The 15,257-nt window shown below is 44.7% G+C and overlaps 1 protein-coding gene across 1 annotated transcript in view; it reads right to left on the bottom strand.

Annotated features, from left to right (window-relative positions):
• The window catches only part of LOC124719089 (pyruvate kinase-like), a 121,929-nt gene extending 107,105 nt beyond the window's left edge, over positions 1-14,824 (bottom strand). The window contains exon 1 of the mRNA XM_047244780.1: positions 14,676-14,824. Within this exon, the coding sequence (XP_047100736.1) occupies positions 14,676-14,708 (33 nt within the window). The 5' untranslated portion in view covers positions 14,709-14,824. The remainder of the gene's footprint in view (positions 1-14,675) is intronic.
• Positions 14,825-15,257: the final 433 nt, after the last annotated feature.

Below are 15,257 nucleotides of genomic sequence, written 5' to 3' on the forward strand. Positions count from 1 at the left end.
ATGGCTGCGACAAGTGGAACATCAGCGACCTTAGCGGGTTAATGTATGGTGCGGCATTATGGGAGGAAGGGTAATTGGCCCCCATTTTATCGATGTCAATCTAAATGGCGCAATGTATGCTGATTTCCCACGTAATGTTCTACCGATTTTACTACAAGATGTTTCACTCAAGACAGAATGGCGATGTACTTCCAACATGATGGATGTCCGACACATAGCTCGCTTGCGGTTGAAGCGGTATTGAATAGCATATTTCATGACAGGTGGATTAGTCGTCGAAGCACCATATTATGGCACGCGCGTTCACCGGATTTCTTTCTGTTGGGAAAGGTGCAGGATATTTCCTATCGTGATCCACCGACAACGCCTGACAACATGCGTCAGCGCATTGTCAATGCTTGTGCGAACATTACGGAAGGCGAACTACTCGCTGTTGAGGGGAATGTCGTTACACGTATTGCCAAAAGCATTGAGGGTGACGGACATAATTTTGAGCATTTATTGAATTAATGTGGTATTTACAGGTAATCACGCTGCAACAGCATGCGTTCTCAGAAATGATAAGTTCACTAAGGTACATGTATCACATTCGAACAACCGAAATAAAATGTTCAAACGTACCTACGTTCTGTATTTTAATTTAAAAAACCTAACTGTTACCAATTGTTCGTCTAAAATTGTGAGCCAAATGTTTGTGACTATTACAGCGCCATCTATCACAAAGAGAAAAAAGTGGTCCAACTATAACCTTCGTATTTCTTTACGTACTACACGAATATGTAATAAAAAATGGGGGTTCCTATTTAAAAAAAAAAGCCAGTTGATATCCGTTTAACCTATGGCAGCGCCATATAGTGGGCCAACCATAGCGCCATCTGGTTTCCCCCTTCAAGCTGGACTAGTTTCTTTCCTTGTAGTTTTTAGTTTGACGCTTATTTGGTGAGATATTTGGCCCGGTCACTATCAGTGGACCACCCTGTATATTGACTTGTTACACTTGCCGTACACAAACAAGCCAAATGCTGTTGCATTTATCCGTTCAAAGCATTAAGTGGAGTAATAGTAGATGCCAAGTCGAACTATCGAAATGTATATGAAACGCGTGCGCAAAAACCACGGTACTTTTGAACGAGACTTGTATGTACCAGCGATGTAATGACATTCAAATTAAGCGGTGCGCTTATGTACAAACCTGTCGCGCCAGAGTCACGTGTTATTGGATCTGGAGTCAGGTATCTCTACGTTACGTTTGCGCTGCAGAAGTAACTGACCTGCCATTCTCGCATTGCGACCCTCTGCGTCTTCTCCGGGTGTCTCTGACTGACCGTGAGCGGAGAAATGCTGCACATAGCTTCCACACGGCTGATGACTACGCCGAAAAAGCTAAACACGCCCACTGTCACGAGCGCACTGCCATTCAAAGAGAAAAACAAATCTTCAGATGTTTCAGCGATCCCGCAGACAGCCAAAGAACGTATTTAATAATAATGGTCTGTCTGCAATCACTTCCATAGAGTAAATATCTCTGGAGTGAGCATTCACATGCGCAGAACAGATTTTGTGTTGTCAACATACATTGCCGGCCTGGTCACGTGATCTCGGGACGTCGTGTGTTTGTCCGTATAGCGCCCTATATATTTAGAATGTCACTACATCCCTTTACAGACGGATTCTTTTCGTACGTGTCGTGGATTATTTATATATGTTCCACAGACATTTTAACAGTATCCATTTGATACCGGGAATAAACCAACTACGTAACTTTTAAGGGCAAGTGATATTACATTCTGCTTCTTTGCGATAGGTGTCACAGTTCAGATGCACTCGATTTTTGGTAGTTTTCGGTATGATACGGCACTTTATAGTATTGCAGAGCCTGACGTACATTTTTGCAGTGATAGTCCTGCAAAACGACTTGACAGTACGCTAGTACTTTTGCAAGTGTCCAAAAAACACCGAATTTGCCACATATTAGCGATTATTACCTACTAATTCGTCCTTTTTTCTTGTATTTCTGCGTATTTATTTTCTCGTTTTTGCGACCTAATGCACAATTTTTCTTACTGGTGGCACTTTGACGTATTTATTTAACGCATTTTAAGTACTTGCTCCCAGTTAATTAAATAAATATTAGACTGAGTAATCTATATGGTTCAAATGGCTCTGAGCACTATGGGACTCAACTGCTATGGTCATAAGTCCCCTAGAACTTAGAACTACTTAAACCTAACTAACCTAAGGACAGCACACAACACCCAGCCATCACGAGGCAGAGAAAATCCCTGACCCCGCCGGGAATCGAACCCGGGAACCCGGGAGTAATCTATATACATAATCGACAAGTCACTGATAAATGCATGGAGGATATTATTTACTGAAACAACTAACCATTCCCTTTCCTGTTCCACTAGCAAATTTACGAGAGGAAGCGATTGTTTGTAAGCTTTTGTACGAGCCGTAATATCTGTTATATAGTCATAAAATCGTAGAAAAATAGGTATACAGAATCAAGCCTTAATTATACGACGTCTAGAAATTTTTAAACATATACAGTGTCTCTTACTAATATGATAACTATAATTAGAGCTACATGGTATGTACCCATGAAAAGTTACTATCCCTCCTTTCACATATTTTTCTTTGCATCCGTAGCAACAACAGTAATTCACCCTCGCTATTACACTATCAACAAACGGTGAAACACAACAAAAACTCTTGATATTATAAACTTTAAACGCTGCAGAAAGCACACACGCACAGCGAAGTCACTTCACAATCTAACATGTTGCGACACTGCGTCTCGTTTTTGTTTCCCACTGCGACAGTAGCGCCCCAAGCGGTCAGCAAGCGACACTTCCGAATACGATATCTGATTTTTAAATGCGTATAGTAACGTTTATATTGGTCTGAGACATAGGTTTTACAATCGGGAATCTATGTACTGTCATAAAAATCGATAACAACTATTAAATCTCACCACATTCGTCATATTTTAATTTAATTTCGGTTTCCTGTAATAATAAAATTTGGATTCCGTAGAAATGTTGGAACACGTGAGGCAATACTAACCCTACGACTTATCTTAGAAGAAAGATTAACGATAAGCAAACCTACGTTTCTAGCATTTGTAGACTTAGAGAAAGCTTTTGACAATGTTTACTGGAATTCTCTCTTTCAAATTCTGAAGGTGCCAGGGGTAAAATACAGGGAACGAAAGACTATTTACAATTTGTACAGAAACCAGATGGCAGTTATAAGAGTCGAGGGACATGAAAGGGAAGCAGTGGTTGGGAAGGGAGGGTTGTAGGCTCTCCCCGATGCTATTCAATTTGTATATTGAGCAAGCAGTAAAGGAAACGAAAGAAAAGTTCGGAGTAGGTATTAAAATCCATGGAGAAGAAATAAAAACTTTGAGGTTCGCCGACGACATTGTAATTCTGTCAGAGACAGCAAAGGACTTGGAAGAGCCGTTGAACGGAATGGATAGTGTCTTGAAAGGAGGATATAAGATGAATATCAACAAAAGCAAAACGAGGATCATTGAATGTAGTCGAATTAAGTCGGGTGATGCTGCGGGAATTAGATTAGGAAAAGGAGTTTTGCTCTTTGGGGAGCAAAATAACTGATGATGGTCGAAGTAGAGAGGATATAAAATGTAGACTGGCAATGGCAAGGAAAGCGTTTCTAAAGAAGAGAAATTTGTTAACATCGAGTATTGATTTAAGTGTGAGGAAGTCGTTTCTGAAAGTATTTGTATGGAGTGTAGCCATGTATGAAAGTGAAACGTGGACGATAAATAGTTTAGACAAGAAGAGAATAGAAGCTTTCGAAATGTGGTGCTACAGAAGAATGCTGAAGATTAGATGGGTAGATCACATAACTAATGAGGAGGTACTGAATAGAATTGGGGAGAAGAGGAGTTTGTGGTACAACGACTAGAACAAGGCATCGGTTGGTAGGACATGTTCTGAGGCATCAAGGGATCACCAATTTAGTATTGGAGGGCAGCGTGGAGAGTAAAAATCGTAGAGGGAGACCAAGAGATGAATACACTAAGCAGATTCAGAAGGATGTAGGCTGCTGTAGGTACTGGGAGATGAAGAAGCTTGCACAGGATAGAGTAGCATAGAGAGGTGCATCAAACCAGTCTCAGGACTGAAGACCACAAAAACAACAACAACAACAACAACAACAGTAAAAAATTGCCAGTAAACACCAGAGGACCTGACCTTTTGCAGAAAGATGTTGTACTGGGTGGTTATAGTTAAACTTTCCCTATTTAACAGGTTAAAACTCGGAAACTAATTACCGGACGGGTACCAATTTTGGAAGCATTAATGTCAAGGACATGGGGAAGAGAAATAATGCATAATCACTTCAGTTGAAACACTTTTAATGTGATGCTACGTTACATCATACCAGTACATACTGGTAACATTACTGCCACAAAAGGAGCTTAATATGGCGCCCATCACGTCTGCAAGAGTCAGAAAGCGAAGGATTGCATTGTACACAGCAGAACGAAGCACGTCCGTAGGTAGTCTGGTCACCTCATGCTGCGCTTCAGATCAGCACATGTTTCCATGTTCCCCTGGTAAACCCTGTCCTTCAGGTAGCCCCACGACCAGAAATCACAGGGAGTGAGATCAGGCGACCGTGCCGGACAAGCATTTGGAAAGGATCGACAGATAATCCGATCATTTCCAAGTTTCTGAGAAGCAGGTGAACATCGGGAATGATGTGCGGTGGGGCCCCATCTTGCACGAAAACTGTTGAGTTCAGTGCGTCTCTGTCCTGGGTATGTCACGCTGGCGAGGCATATTACAGTAACGCTGGCCACCCACACTGCACAGCTTTGGTCCTTGAGCGCCAACTTGTTCAAAAAAGATTGGGCCAATGATGAAGATGGCCGACCAGCCACACCATACGGTGACACGTTCAACATACAGAGGACCTTTATGCATTGTGACTGGAGGTGAAGATCCGCACATTCGGTAATTCTGTGTGCTCACCGCACTTGTCAGAGAAAAATCTTCCTCTGTCCATAGTTTGGTCCAGAGCCAGCCCTCGTCAATCCTTGCGAGAAAGTGGAGAGCGAAGTCAACACGTCGTTGTGTGTCCTGTGGTGCAAGCTGCTGTATTATACACTCCTGGAAATGGAAAAAAGAACACATTGACACCGGTGTGTCAGACCCACCATACTTGCTCCGGACACTGCGAGAGGGCTGTACAAGCGATGATCACACGCACGGCACAGCGGACACACCAGGAACCGCGGTGTTGGTCGTCGAATGGCGCTAGCTGCGCAGCATTTGTCCGCCGCCGCCGTCAGTGTCAGCCAGTTTGCCGTGGCATACGGAGCTCCATCGCAGTCTTTAACACTGGTAGCATGCCGCGACAGCGTGGACGTGAACCGTATGTGCAGTTGACGGACTTTGAGCGAGGGCGTATAGTGGGCATGCGGGAGGCCGGGTGGACGTACCGCCGAATTGCTCAACACGTGGGGCGTGAGGTCTCCACAGTACATCGATGTTGTCGCCAGTGGTCGGCGGAAGGTGCACGTGCCCGTCGACCTGGGACCGGACCGCAGCGACGCACGGATGCATGCCAAGACCGTAGGATCCTACGCAGTGCCGTAGGGGACCGCACCGCCACTTCCCAGCAAATTAGGGACACTGTTGCTCCTGGGGTATCGGCGAGGACCATTCGCAACCGTCTCCATGAAGCTGGGCTACGGTCCCGCACACCGTTAGGCCGTCTTCCGCTCACGCCCCAACATCGTGCAGCCCGCCTCCAGTGGTGTCGCGACAGGCGTGAATGGAGGGACGAATGGAGACGTGTCGTCTTCAGCGATGAGAGTCGCTTCTGCCTTGGTGCCAATGATGGTCGTATGCGTGTTTGGCGCCGTGCAGGTGAGCGCCACAATCAGGACTGCATACGACCGAGGCACACAGGGCCAACACCCGGCATCATGGTGTGGGGAGCGATCTCCTACACTGGCCGTACACCACTGGTGATCGTCGAGGGGACACTGAATAGTGCACGGTACATCCAAACCGTCATCGAACCCATCGTTCTACCATTCCTAGACCGGCAAGGGAACTTGCTGTTCCAACAGGACAATGCACGTCCGCATGTATCCCGTGGCACCCAACGTGCTCTAGAAGGTGTAAGTCAACTACCCTGGCCAGCAAGATCTCCGGATCTGCCCCCCATTGAGCATGTTTGGGACTGGATGAAGCGTCGTCTCACGCGGTCTGCACGTCCAGCACGAACGCTGGTCCAACTGAGGCGCCAGGTGGAAATGGCATGGCAAGCCGTTCCACAGGACTACATCCAGCATCTCTACGATCGTCTCCATGGGAGAATAGCAGCCTGCATTGCTGCGAAAGGTGGATATACACTGTACTAGTGCCGACATTGTGCATGCTCTGTTGCCTGTGTCTATGTGCCTGTGGTTCTGTCAGTGTGATCATGTGATGTATCTGACCCCAGGAATGTGTCAATAAAGTTTCCCCTTCCTGGGACAATGAATTCACGGTGTTCTTATTTCAATTTCCAGGAGTGTATGAATCTTGTACGAATACCATTTGAGAATGGCTCGAAGCACTTTCCGTACAGTGGACCACGGGATGTGAAATTGTCGTGACTCAGTTTGCGCACTGCCTGCTGATCGGGAATTGCGCAGAGCGTTGTCTGCCATAGCTACGGCGATTTCGTCAACCACCTGTGGTGCAACCGATCGCCGGCCTCTTCCCGGAGCGACGCCCAGTTCTCCAATTGACTCAAACCTCTTCATCGTGCTCCGCACAGCAGGTGGAGAAGGAGGACTCTTCCATGATCTTTCCAGCCGTCTATATTCTCGAAGTGCAGCTGCAGCATTACTTTTGTTTTGATAGTAGAACTTCACCAATATCGCCCTGCTCCTTTTGTCCAAGCTCATGTTGACGTGTTTCTGAAAACCGCCGATATAGTAGACGATAAATAAATTTGTTGCTACATTCGACTTAACAACACAAAGGACTGTAAAGTTCTGTGAGTGAAAATCATAAATCGTAACAAAAATTGTTTTCAATTTAAAAACATCAGCTGTTAGCCCTTACTCACTAAAATCTGTTGGTTATTAAAAATGTCGCGACATTAGTATTTAAATATGTATGTATATTTCTAATTCTCGGGCGTTTTCGTCAGATCTATTTGGAACCTTCAACAAGAGCACTTTTAGGTATATAACTGAAATGATTGTGCAGGAAGTGTAAATAAAGACGGGTAAGCCGAAATCAATATTTATGTCACCATCGCTATGATGGAGTGTGTAACAGTCCTGAGCAACGTACAACAAGCTAGGATTGATTTTTGTTTTTAATTCTTTCCCCTTGGATCTCTCTATGAACCTTATCATCGCTATCGAGTGCGTATTATATTGCTACTTGGTTCCATGTAACATACATTGGTGGCGCGTTATCATAACGAGGTGGAATGATTGAAACAATTTATAGATCGTTTCGCGTGTCTCAAGAACAAAAAACATAACATAACACTAAATATATAATGACTGTTACTCGCTGATGACCGGTTGTTGTTGTTGTGGTCTTCAGTCCTGAGACTGGTTTGATGCAGCTCTCCATGCTACTCTATCCTGTGCAAGCGTCTTCATCTCCCGGTACTTACTGCAACCTACAGCCTTCTGAATCTGCTTAGAGTATTCATCTCTTGGTCTCCCTCTACGATTTTTACCCTCCACGCTGCCCTCCAATGCTAAATTTGTGATCCCTTGATGCCTCAGAACATGTCCTACCAACCGGTCCCTTCTTCTTGTCAAGTTGTGCCACAAACTCCTCTTCTCGCCAATTCTATTCAATACCTCCTCATTAGTTATGTGATCTACCCATCTAATCTTCAGCTTTCTTCTGTAGCACCACATTTCGAGAGCTTCTATTCTCTTCTTGTCCAAACTATTTATCGTCCATGTTTCACTTCCATACATGGCTACACTCCATACAAATACTTTCAGAAACGACTTCCTTACACTTAAATCTATACTCGATGTTAACAAATTTCTCTTCTTCAGATACGCGTTCCTTGCCATTGCCAGTCTACATTTTATATCCTCTCTACCTCGACCATCATCAGTTATTTTACTCCCTAAATAGCAAAACTCCTTTACTACTTTAAGTGTCTCATTTCCTAATCTAAGTCCCTCAGCATCACCCGACTTAATTTGACTACATTCCATTATCCTCGTTTTGCTTTTGTTGATGTTCGTCTTATATCCTCCTTTCAAGACACTGTCCATTCCGTTCAACTGCTCTTCCAAGTCCTTTGCTGTCTCTGACAGAATTACAATGTCATCGGCGAACCTCAAAGTTTTTATTTCTTCTCCATTAATTTTAATACCTACTCCGGGTTTTTCTTTTGTTTCCTTTACTGCTTGCTCAATATACAGATTGAATAACATCGGGGAGAGGCTACAACGCTGTCTCACTCCCTTCCCAACCACTGCTTCCCTTTCATGCCCCTCGACTCTTATAACTGCCATCTGGTTTCTGTACAAATTGTAAATAGCCTTTCGGTCCCTGTATTTTACCCCTGCCACCTTCAGAATTTGAAAGAGAGTATTCCAATCAACATTGTCAAAAGCTTTCTCTAAGTCTACAAATGCTAGAAACATAGGTTTGCCTTTCCTTAATCTATTTTCTAATATAAGTCGTAGGGTCAGTATTGCCTCAAGTGTTCCAACATTTCTGCGGAATCCAAACTGATCTTTGCCGGGGTCGGCTTCTACCAGTTTTTCCATTCGTCTGTAAAGAATTCGCGTTAGTATTTTGCAGCTGTGACTTATTAAACTGGTAGTTCGGTAATTTTCACATCTGTCAACACCCGACCGGTTAGCGACATAAATACTGAGGAACCCTTATAAACAGCCCGTCGCTAAATATAGTTGACAGGATGGAGAATATTCCCAGAAGGGCATTAGTAAAGAAAAGTATTAAGTTTATAGTGATAACAAAAAAAGGGAGGGGATGAACGTTACGATTTCTAGTGTGTAGCCCACTTTGTTATTCAGCGAAGCAAAGTTTACTAAGAAAACAGAAAACTTTAATTAAAACAATATCATGAATGTACGAATGTCAACTTCCAGTCATTCAAAAATGAATGTGAGTACACTGAACCGCAAAAATCTAGTATGCTCATGCGTATTCAAATACAGAGATATGTGAACAGCCAGAATACGGCGCTGCGGTCGGCAACGCCTATATGAGACAACAAGTGTCTGTCTCAGTTGTCAGATCGGTTACTGCTGCTACAATGGCAGGTTATCAAGATTTAAGTGAGTTTGAATAGGGTGTTATAGTAGGCTCACGAGCGATAAAACACAGCATCTCCGAGGTAGCGATGAAGTGCCGATTTTCCCGTACGACAATTTCACGAGTGCACCGTGAATATCAAGTATCCGGTAAAGCATCAAATCTCCGACATCGCTGCGGTCGGAAAAAGATCCTCCAAGAACGGGACCAAAGACGACTGAGGAGAATCGTTCAACGTGACAGAAGTGTAACCTTTCCACAAACTGCTGCAGATTTCAATGCTGCGCCATAAACAATTGTCAGTGTGCGAATCATTTGACGAAACATCATCGATATGGGCTTTTGGAGCCGAAGAAACACTCGTGCACCCTTGATGACTGCACGACACAAAGGTTTACGCCTCGCTTGGGCCCGTCAACACCGACATTGGACTGTTGATGACTGGAAACATGTTGCCTGGTAGGACGAGTCTCGTTTCAAATTTTATCGAGCGGATGGACGTGTACGGGTATGGAGACAACCTCACGAATCTATGGACTCCGCATGTCAGCAGGGGACTGTCCAAGCTGTGGAGGCTCTGTAATGGTGTGGGAGTGATATGAGGCTCTTGATACGTCTAGATACCACTCTGGCACCTGACACGTACGTATACATCTGTCTGATCTCCTGCATCTATTCATGTGCATTGTGCATTCCGACGGACTTGGGAAATTCCAGCAGGACAATGCGACACCCCACACGTCCAGAATTGCTACAGAATACCTCCAGGAACACTCTTCCGAGTTTATACACGTCCACTAAACTCCGGACGCATGAATATTATTGAGCATATCTGCGATGCCTTGCAAAGTGCTGTTCAGAAGAGATCTTCACCCCCTTGTAGTCTTAGGGATTTATTCAGACATTAGTCGAACCCGTGCCACGGCGTGTTGCGGCACTTCAGTGTGCTCATGGGGGCCCTACACGATATTAGGCAGATGTATCAGTTTGTCTGGCTATTCAGTGTATGTATGTCCCACTTCTCGCCGGCCGGTGTGGCCGTGCGATTCTAGGCGCTTCAGTCTGGAACCGCGTGACCGCTACGGTCGCAGGTTCGAATCTTGCCTCGGGCATGGATGTGTGTGATGTCCTTACGTTAGTTAGGTTAGTTCTGAGTTCTAGGCGACTGATGACCTGAGAAGTTAAGTCGCTTAGTGCTTAGAGCCATTTTAACCATTTTTGAATGTCCCACATCTCCTCCTAAACCGCTGGGCCAATTTCAACCGAACTTGGTACACATATCACTAACTGTCTGGAAAGAATCATGTGAGAGTAAGAACCACCTACTTATCAAAGGGGTTAGAGTGAAAAAGCAGTATAGTCTACAACGCCCGAATAGCCGCACTCTGATCATCCAGTATTTGCGAATGAAGTCACGTATTGAATTCTAACATACATGTAATTAGAAACCATTACGAAACTTTTTACACTGACTACCCCTACAAAAGGATGAAAGGAAAAGAAACTGTATCGTTTACTTCATTTTCGCTGTTCATGCAGTATAACAGCCGCATGAAGCATGACGTTTTAATTTATTAAGTATTTACTACTAATTGTATTCGTAACAAACAGTGAGATGACGTAAGTCATGGGATACCTCCTAATATCGTTTCGGACCTCCTTTTTCACGGTGTAGTTTGAAAATATGAAGTCCATGAACGGCTGCAAGTGGTCTTCAAGTAGCCGAACAGACCGGAGAACCCAGTCCATTCTATGCAAACAGAGCCCACACCGTTTCGGAGGCGCAGTGCCCTTGTTGATAACTTAGATCCCCTACACTCCAACTTTACCATCAGCTCTTATCACTTGAAATGCCGGCTAGGGTGGTCGAGCTGTTCTAGCCGCTACAGTCTGGAACCGCGCGACCGCTACGGCCACAGGTTCGAATCCTGCCTCGGGCATGGATGTGTGTGATGTCCTTAGGTTAGTTAGGTTTAAGTAGTTCTAAGTTCTAGGGGACTGATGACCTCAGAAGTTAAGTCCCATAGTGCTCTGAACCATTTGAGAGCTGCATCAAACCAGTCTCAGGACTGAAAACCACAACAACAACAACAACGTACCTCAGATAGCCAACCAGGGAAATGGGACCTATAGTTCAAGACGGCATCCGAACCACGTGTCCTTCCTGGTGAATCCTCACATCATTGAGAGGTGAAGGATAGATTAAATTTCACTGGTGCGGCTGAGATTCGATCCCACGACTTCTCTGTTTCCAGACACTTGCTTTACGGATGAACAAGCAGGCCGGCTATTCCCAGGTGATTTACATACGTTACAGTTTACCGTGCGTGTCGAAGACTCAGCAGTTAATTTCCAGACAACGTTTCCAAAAGACTGGGGTGGAATTCCTGGCCATACTTAGCATTTGGCTTTGTCAATCAGCACTTCTTCGTCTCTGACAATGTCTGTTAATGTCGAAATCGCCGAATCGCACCTTGGTTGGCAGTCCAAGTTAACCTGTAAGTTCCAGCCTTACTGACTGGCTAAAGCAATTCAAATGTCAGAAACTGCCAAACGTGTATCGCCTTTAGTAGGTTCATGTCTAGAAAAGTGCCGTTGAAAGCAAGCTTAGGGTTGATGACAGCTTCACATCCTTACTGTTGCCAGTAATTTATCAACAGTTGCAAGATGATCATGATGAGGTCCCATACTCGTTGAGAGAGCATAGGGGACGGTTCGGGAGACCCGCACCGCCGTACTAGGCAAGGCCTTCCTCCGACCGTAATGAGGATGAATGATGATGATGAAGACCACACAACAACACCCAGTCATCTCGAAGCAGGAAAAATCCCTGACCCCGTCGGGAATCGAACCCGGGACCACGTGCGCGGGAAGCGAGAACTCTACCGCAAGATCACGACCTGCCGACATCAGTCGTATAGTCGAACAGAAATGTGACTTTTCGGTTCTTTATCCACAGTAAGAGTACGAGATGCTAATTCTCATGAGACCGAGAATCTTATGTCCACGGCTCAGCACGGTTTTAGAATGTATCGCTCGTGGGAAACTCAGCGTGTCTTTTCCTCACATTATATACTGCAAACTATGAATGAAGAGAAACAGGAAGATACCACATTTGTAGATTTACGTTCACAGATATGTGAGAGCCTCGGAGACTTCCTAAGTAATAGAACTCAGTATGTTGTCCTCGACGGCGAGTGTGCATCAGAGATAAGGGTACCGAGTGCCCCAGCAAAATGTGATAACTCTGTCCTAACAGCGTCCGTAAAGCCCAACGGCACTGAGCGACCAGCGTGTCATTCTCTGGCGATAGGTGTCATTGGAGGCGGATCTGGAGGGGCATGTAATCAGCACAACGCTCTCCTAGAAAATGCGAGTGCGCCTGAGAATCCGAACGAGTTTCGTCAGGAGCAAAGCATCGCGCGAAGCCCGAGAAAAGACAAACCGACTTGAGACTTACTTGAAACTTTCCTCCCATTCTGGCACCAGTGCCTGTCGGAGCTCCTGGAGTGTCCTAGGGGTTTGAAGACGTGCAGCGATACGTCGACCGAGAGCATCCCAGACGTGCTCGATGGGGTTTAGGTCTAGATAACAGGCATCATTAAAAAGAAAGGCGTTTTTCGTTGCGGCGGAATCTTCTAACGAAATTCCAATCACCAACTTTCTCCTCCGAATGCGGAAATATTTTGTTGAGACCGACCTACATAGGGAGGAACGATCACCACGATAAAATAAGAGAAATTAGAGATCATACGGAAAGGTATAGGTGTTCATTCTTTCCGCGCGCTGTACTAGATTGGAATAATAGAGAATTGTGAAGGTGGTTCGATGAACCCCCTGGCAGGCACTTAAGGGGAGCCGGAGGTGGTCAAATCCAAAAAATTACGATTTTTTTTTTTGCTACCGAAAATTAATTGGAACATTCCTCTTTAATGTAAACTTTGAATTATTGTTCTACTCGCCCTAGAAGTGGAGTTATTACCATTTTCCCCCACGCCTGCAGAGGAAATGGGCGGCCGGTGAATGCATCTAACGCCCTCTCGTGACTTCCTGGCGAACTGCTTGGGATTTTCTCGGCCTGTTACGCATACAGCGCCTTATGTTACGCATACAGCGAGTGTGCAAGGGTTGGCTACATTGTTTTCTGTGACAAATATTACCCGTATTTCCTTACAGCTTACTCCTATTTTCGTCAGAATTTCGAACATCTTGTTCCATTTAATATTGTCGTACACTTTTGATCTGGTTACGATGCCACGTTTTAGTAACCGTGTCTATAAGAAGAGGAAGAACGCAGGGAAAAGAAAATTAACACTAATACCAAGTTGCGATACTACAATGAATAAGAGCGCGGAACATCGTCTCTTTGCTGTTTACCGTTTCGAATTAGTTCAGTGTTGCGCCTGTTGTTGGTAGTATTATACTTCTTGTGTAAAGCGGGTAATATGCAGTATGTACAAGAATCAAGAGGGAACAATAAAACCAATTTTTCATGACTTAGCACAGCCGGAATTGTTACACAAATGTCTACACGGAAAGACGCAGAATCCTAATGAGAGCGTAAACAATTTGATTTGGAAAGTGATTCCTAAAAGGGTGTTTGTAAGCATAAAAACACTGCACTTTGGCATTTATGATGCAATAGCAACCTACAACCAAGGGAACAGTGTGAAGTGTGAAGTTCTGAAGGCATTAGGATTTACAGCTGGGGTGAACACTGTACGAGCACTAAGAAATATTGACAGAGAAAGGATAAGAGGAGCAGAAAGAAGAGAAAGCCATATGACGTATGATGGAACAACAGTCCAGAAAAGAAGACAGAAGAGGAAGCTTTTGGAGGATGAAGAAGAAGACCCTGATAATCCATCCTATAGTGCAGGAATGTATTGAGAAACTTTGATAACCATTTCCCGTAAATTAGAATTTTTCGAATATAAGGAACATTTTCTCAAAATCCACTCAAGCTAGAGAGATGAAATTTTTATACAACACTCCTAGTGGCCAAACTTACATTGTAACACAGCCATTTGGCAATATGTTCAGTAGTTTCATTTCAGTTTAATTATAAAGCAATTATTTGTAAAAAAAATTGGGTCATTAATAAAAAAAATAATTGGAAGGAAACTAGAAAAGATACTCCAAAATCCCTCTGTCATAACTGCAATACCAAACCACTCTATGTGTAAAAAATAAATTCAAATTTTTCTATTTGGTAGTTTATTCATAAATGTTCCTCAAACTTAGTGATTTTAACATGGGCAGCATAGGCACCTCCGGCTCCCCGTAAATGTGATTTAGAGTATCCATGTAGATGTGGACCGCGCGGCTATCCCTCGAGGCTTGGCAGTGTGGGGTAGCATGACTTACCGGAGAAGTCCAGCGCCTCCCGATGCTCTTCATGGCTGGCTCTGCGCTGTGGCTGTCCGGATCTCAACTGACTGCTGTCGGTTGTGGCCGAGCCTATCTGGCGACCCGCGTCCAGAAGAAAGCCGACCGCAGATAGGGGTATCTCCGTCAGCCGGCGACCACGAGAGATCCAGACAACGGCCGCGTCAGCACTGGACGCCAAGTCCGTCTGATAGCCGCCTGCTCTGGTGATAGTGTCGCAGCCCTGACCTGCGGCCGTTGCGGCTGATTGTCCTCTGCTACGAGACTCTGCGTGATTCCCCCCAGTAGGGACAGCGCGGTCACGTGTGCGGCGATCTCCACAGTACTTTCTGTACGCACCATTCTTTCAGACGACAGAAGTGGACTGAGAAAAATGGAAAACACTGGACCACCAACACCGAACTCTACCAAACGGATACTCCGGCTTTTCCACGTCTGTGGGACATCTCGATTAACATTACGCTACTGGCCATTAAAATTGCTACACCAAGAAGAAATGCAGATGATACACGTGTATTCATTGGACATATTATACGAGAGCTGTCCAGAAAGTAAGTTACG

Source organism: Schistocerca piceifrons, chromosome 10 (assembly GCF_021461385.2).
Source record: "Schistocerca piceifrons isolate TAMUIC-IGC-003096 chromosome 10, iqSchPice1.1, whole genome shotgun sequence".
Taxonomy (NCBI): Eukaryota; Metazoa; Arthropoda; class Insecta; order Orthoptera; family Acrididae; genus Schistocerca; species Schistocerca piceifrons.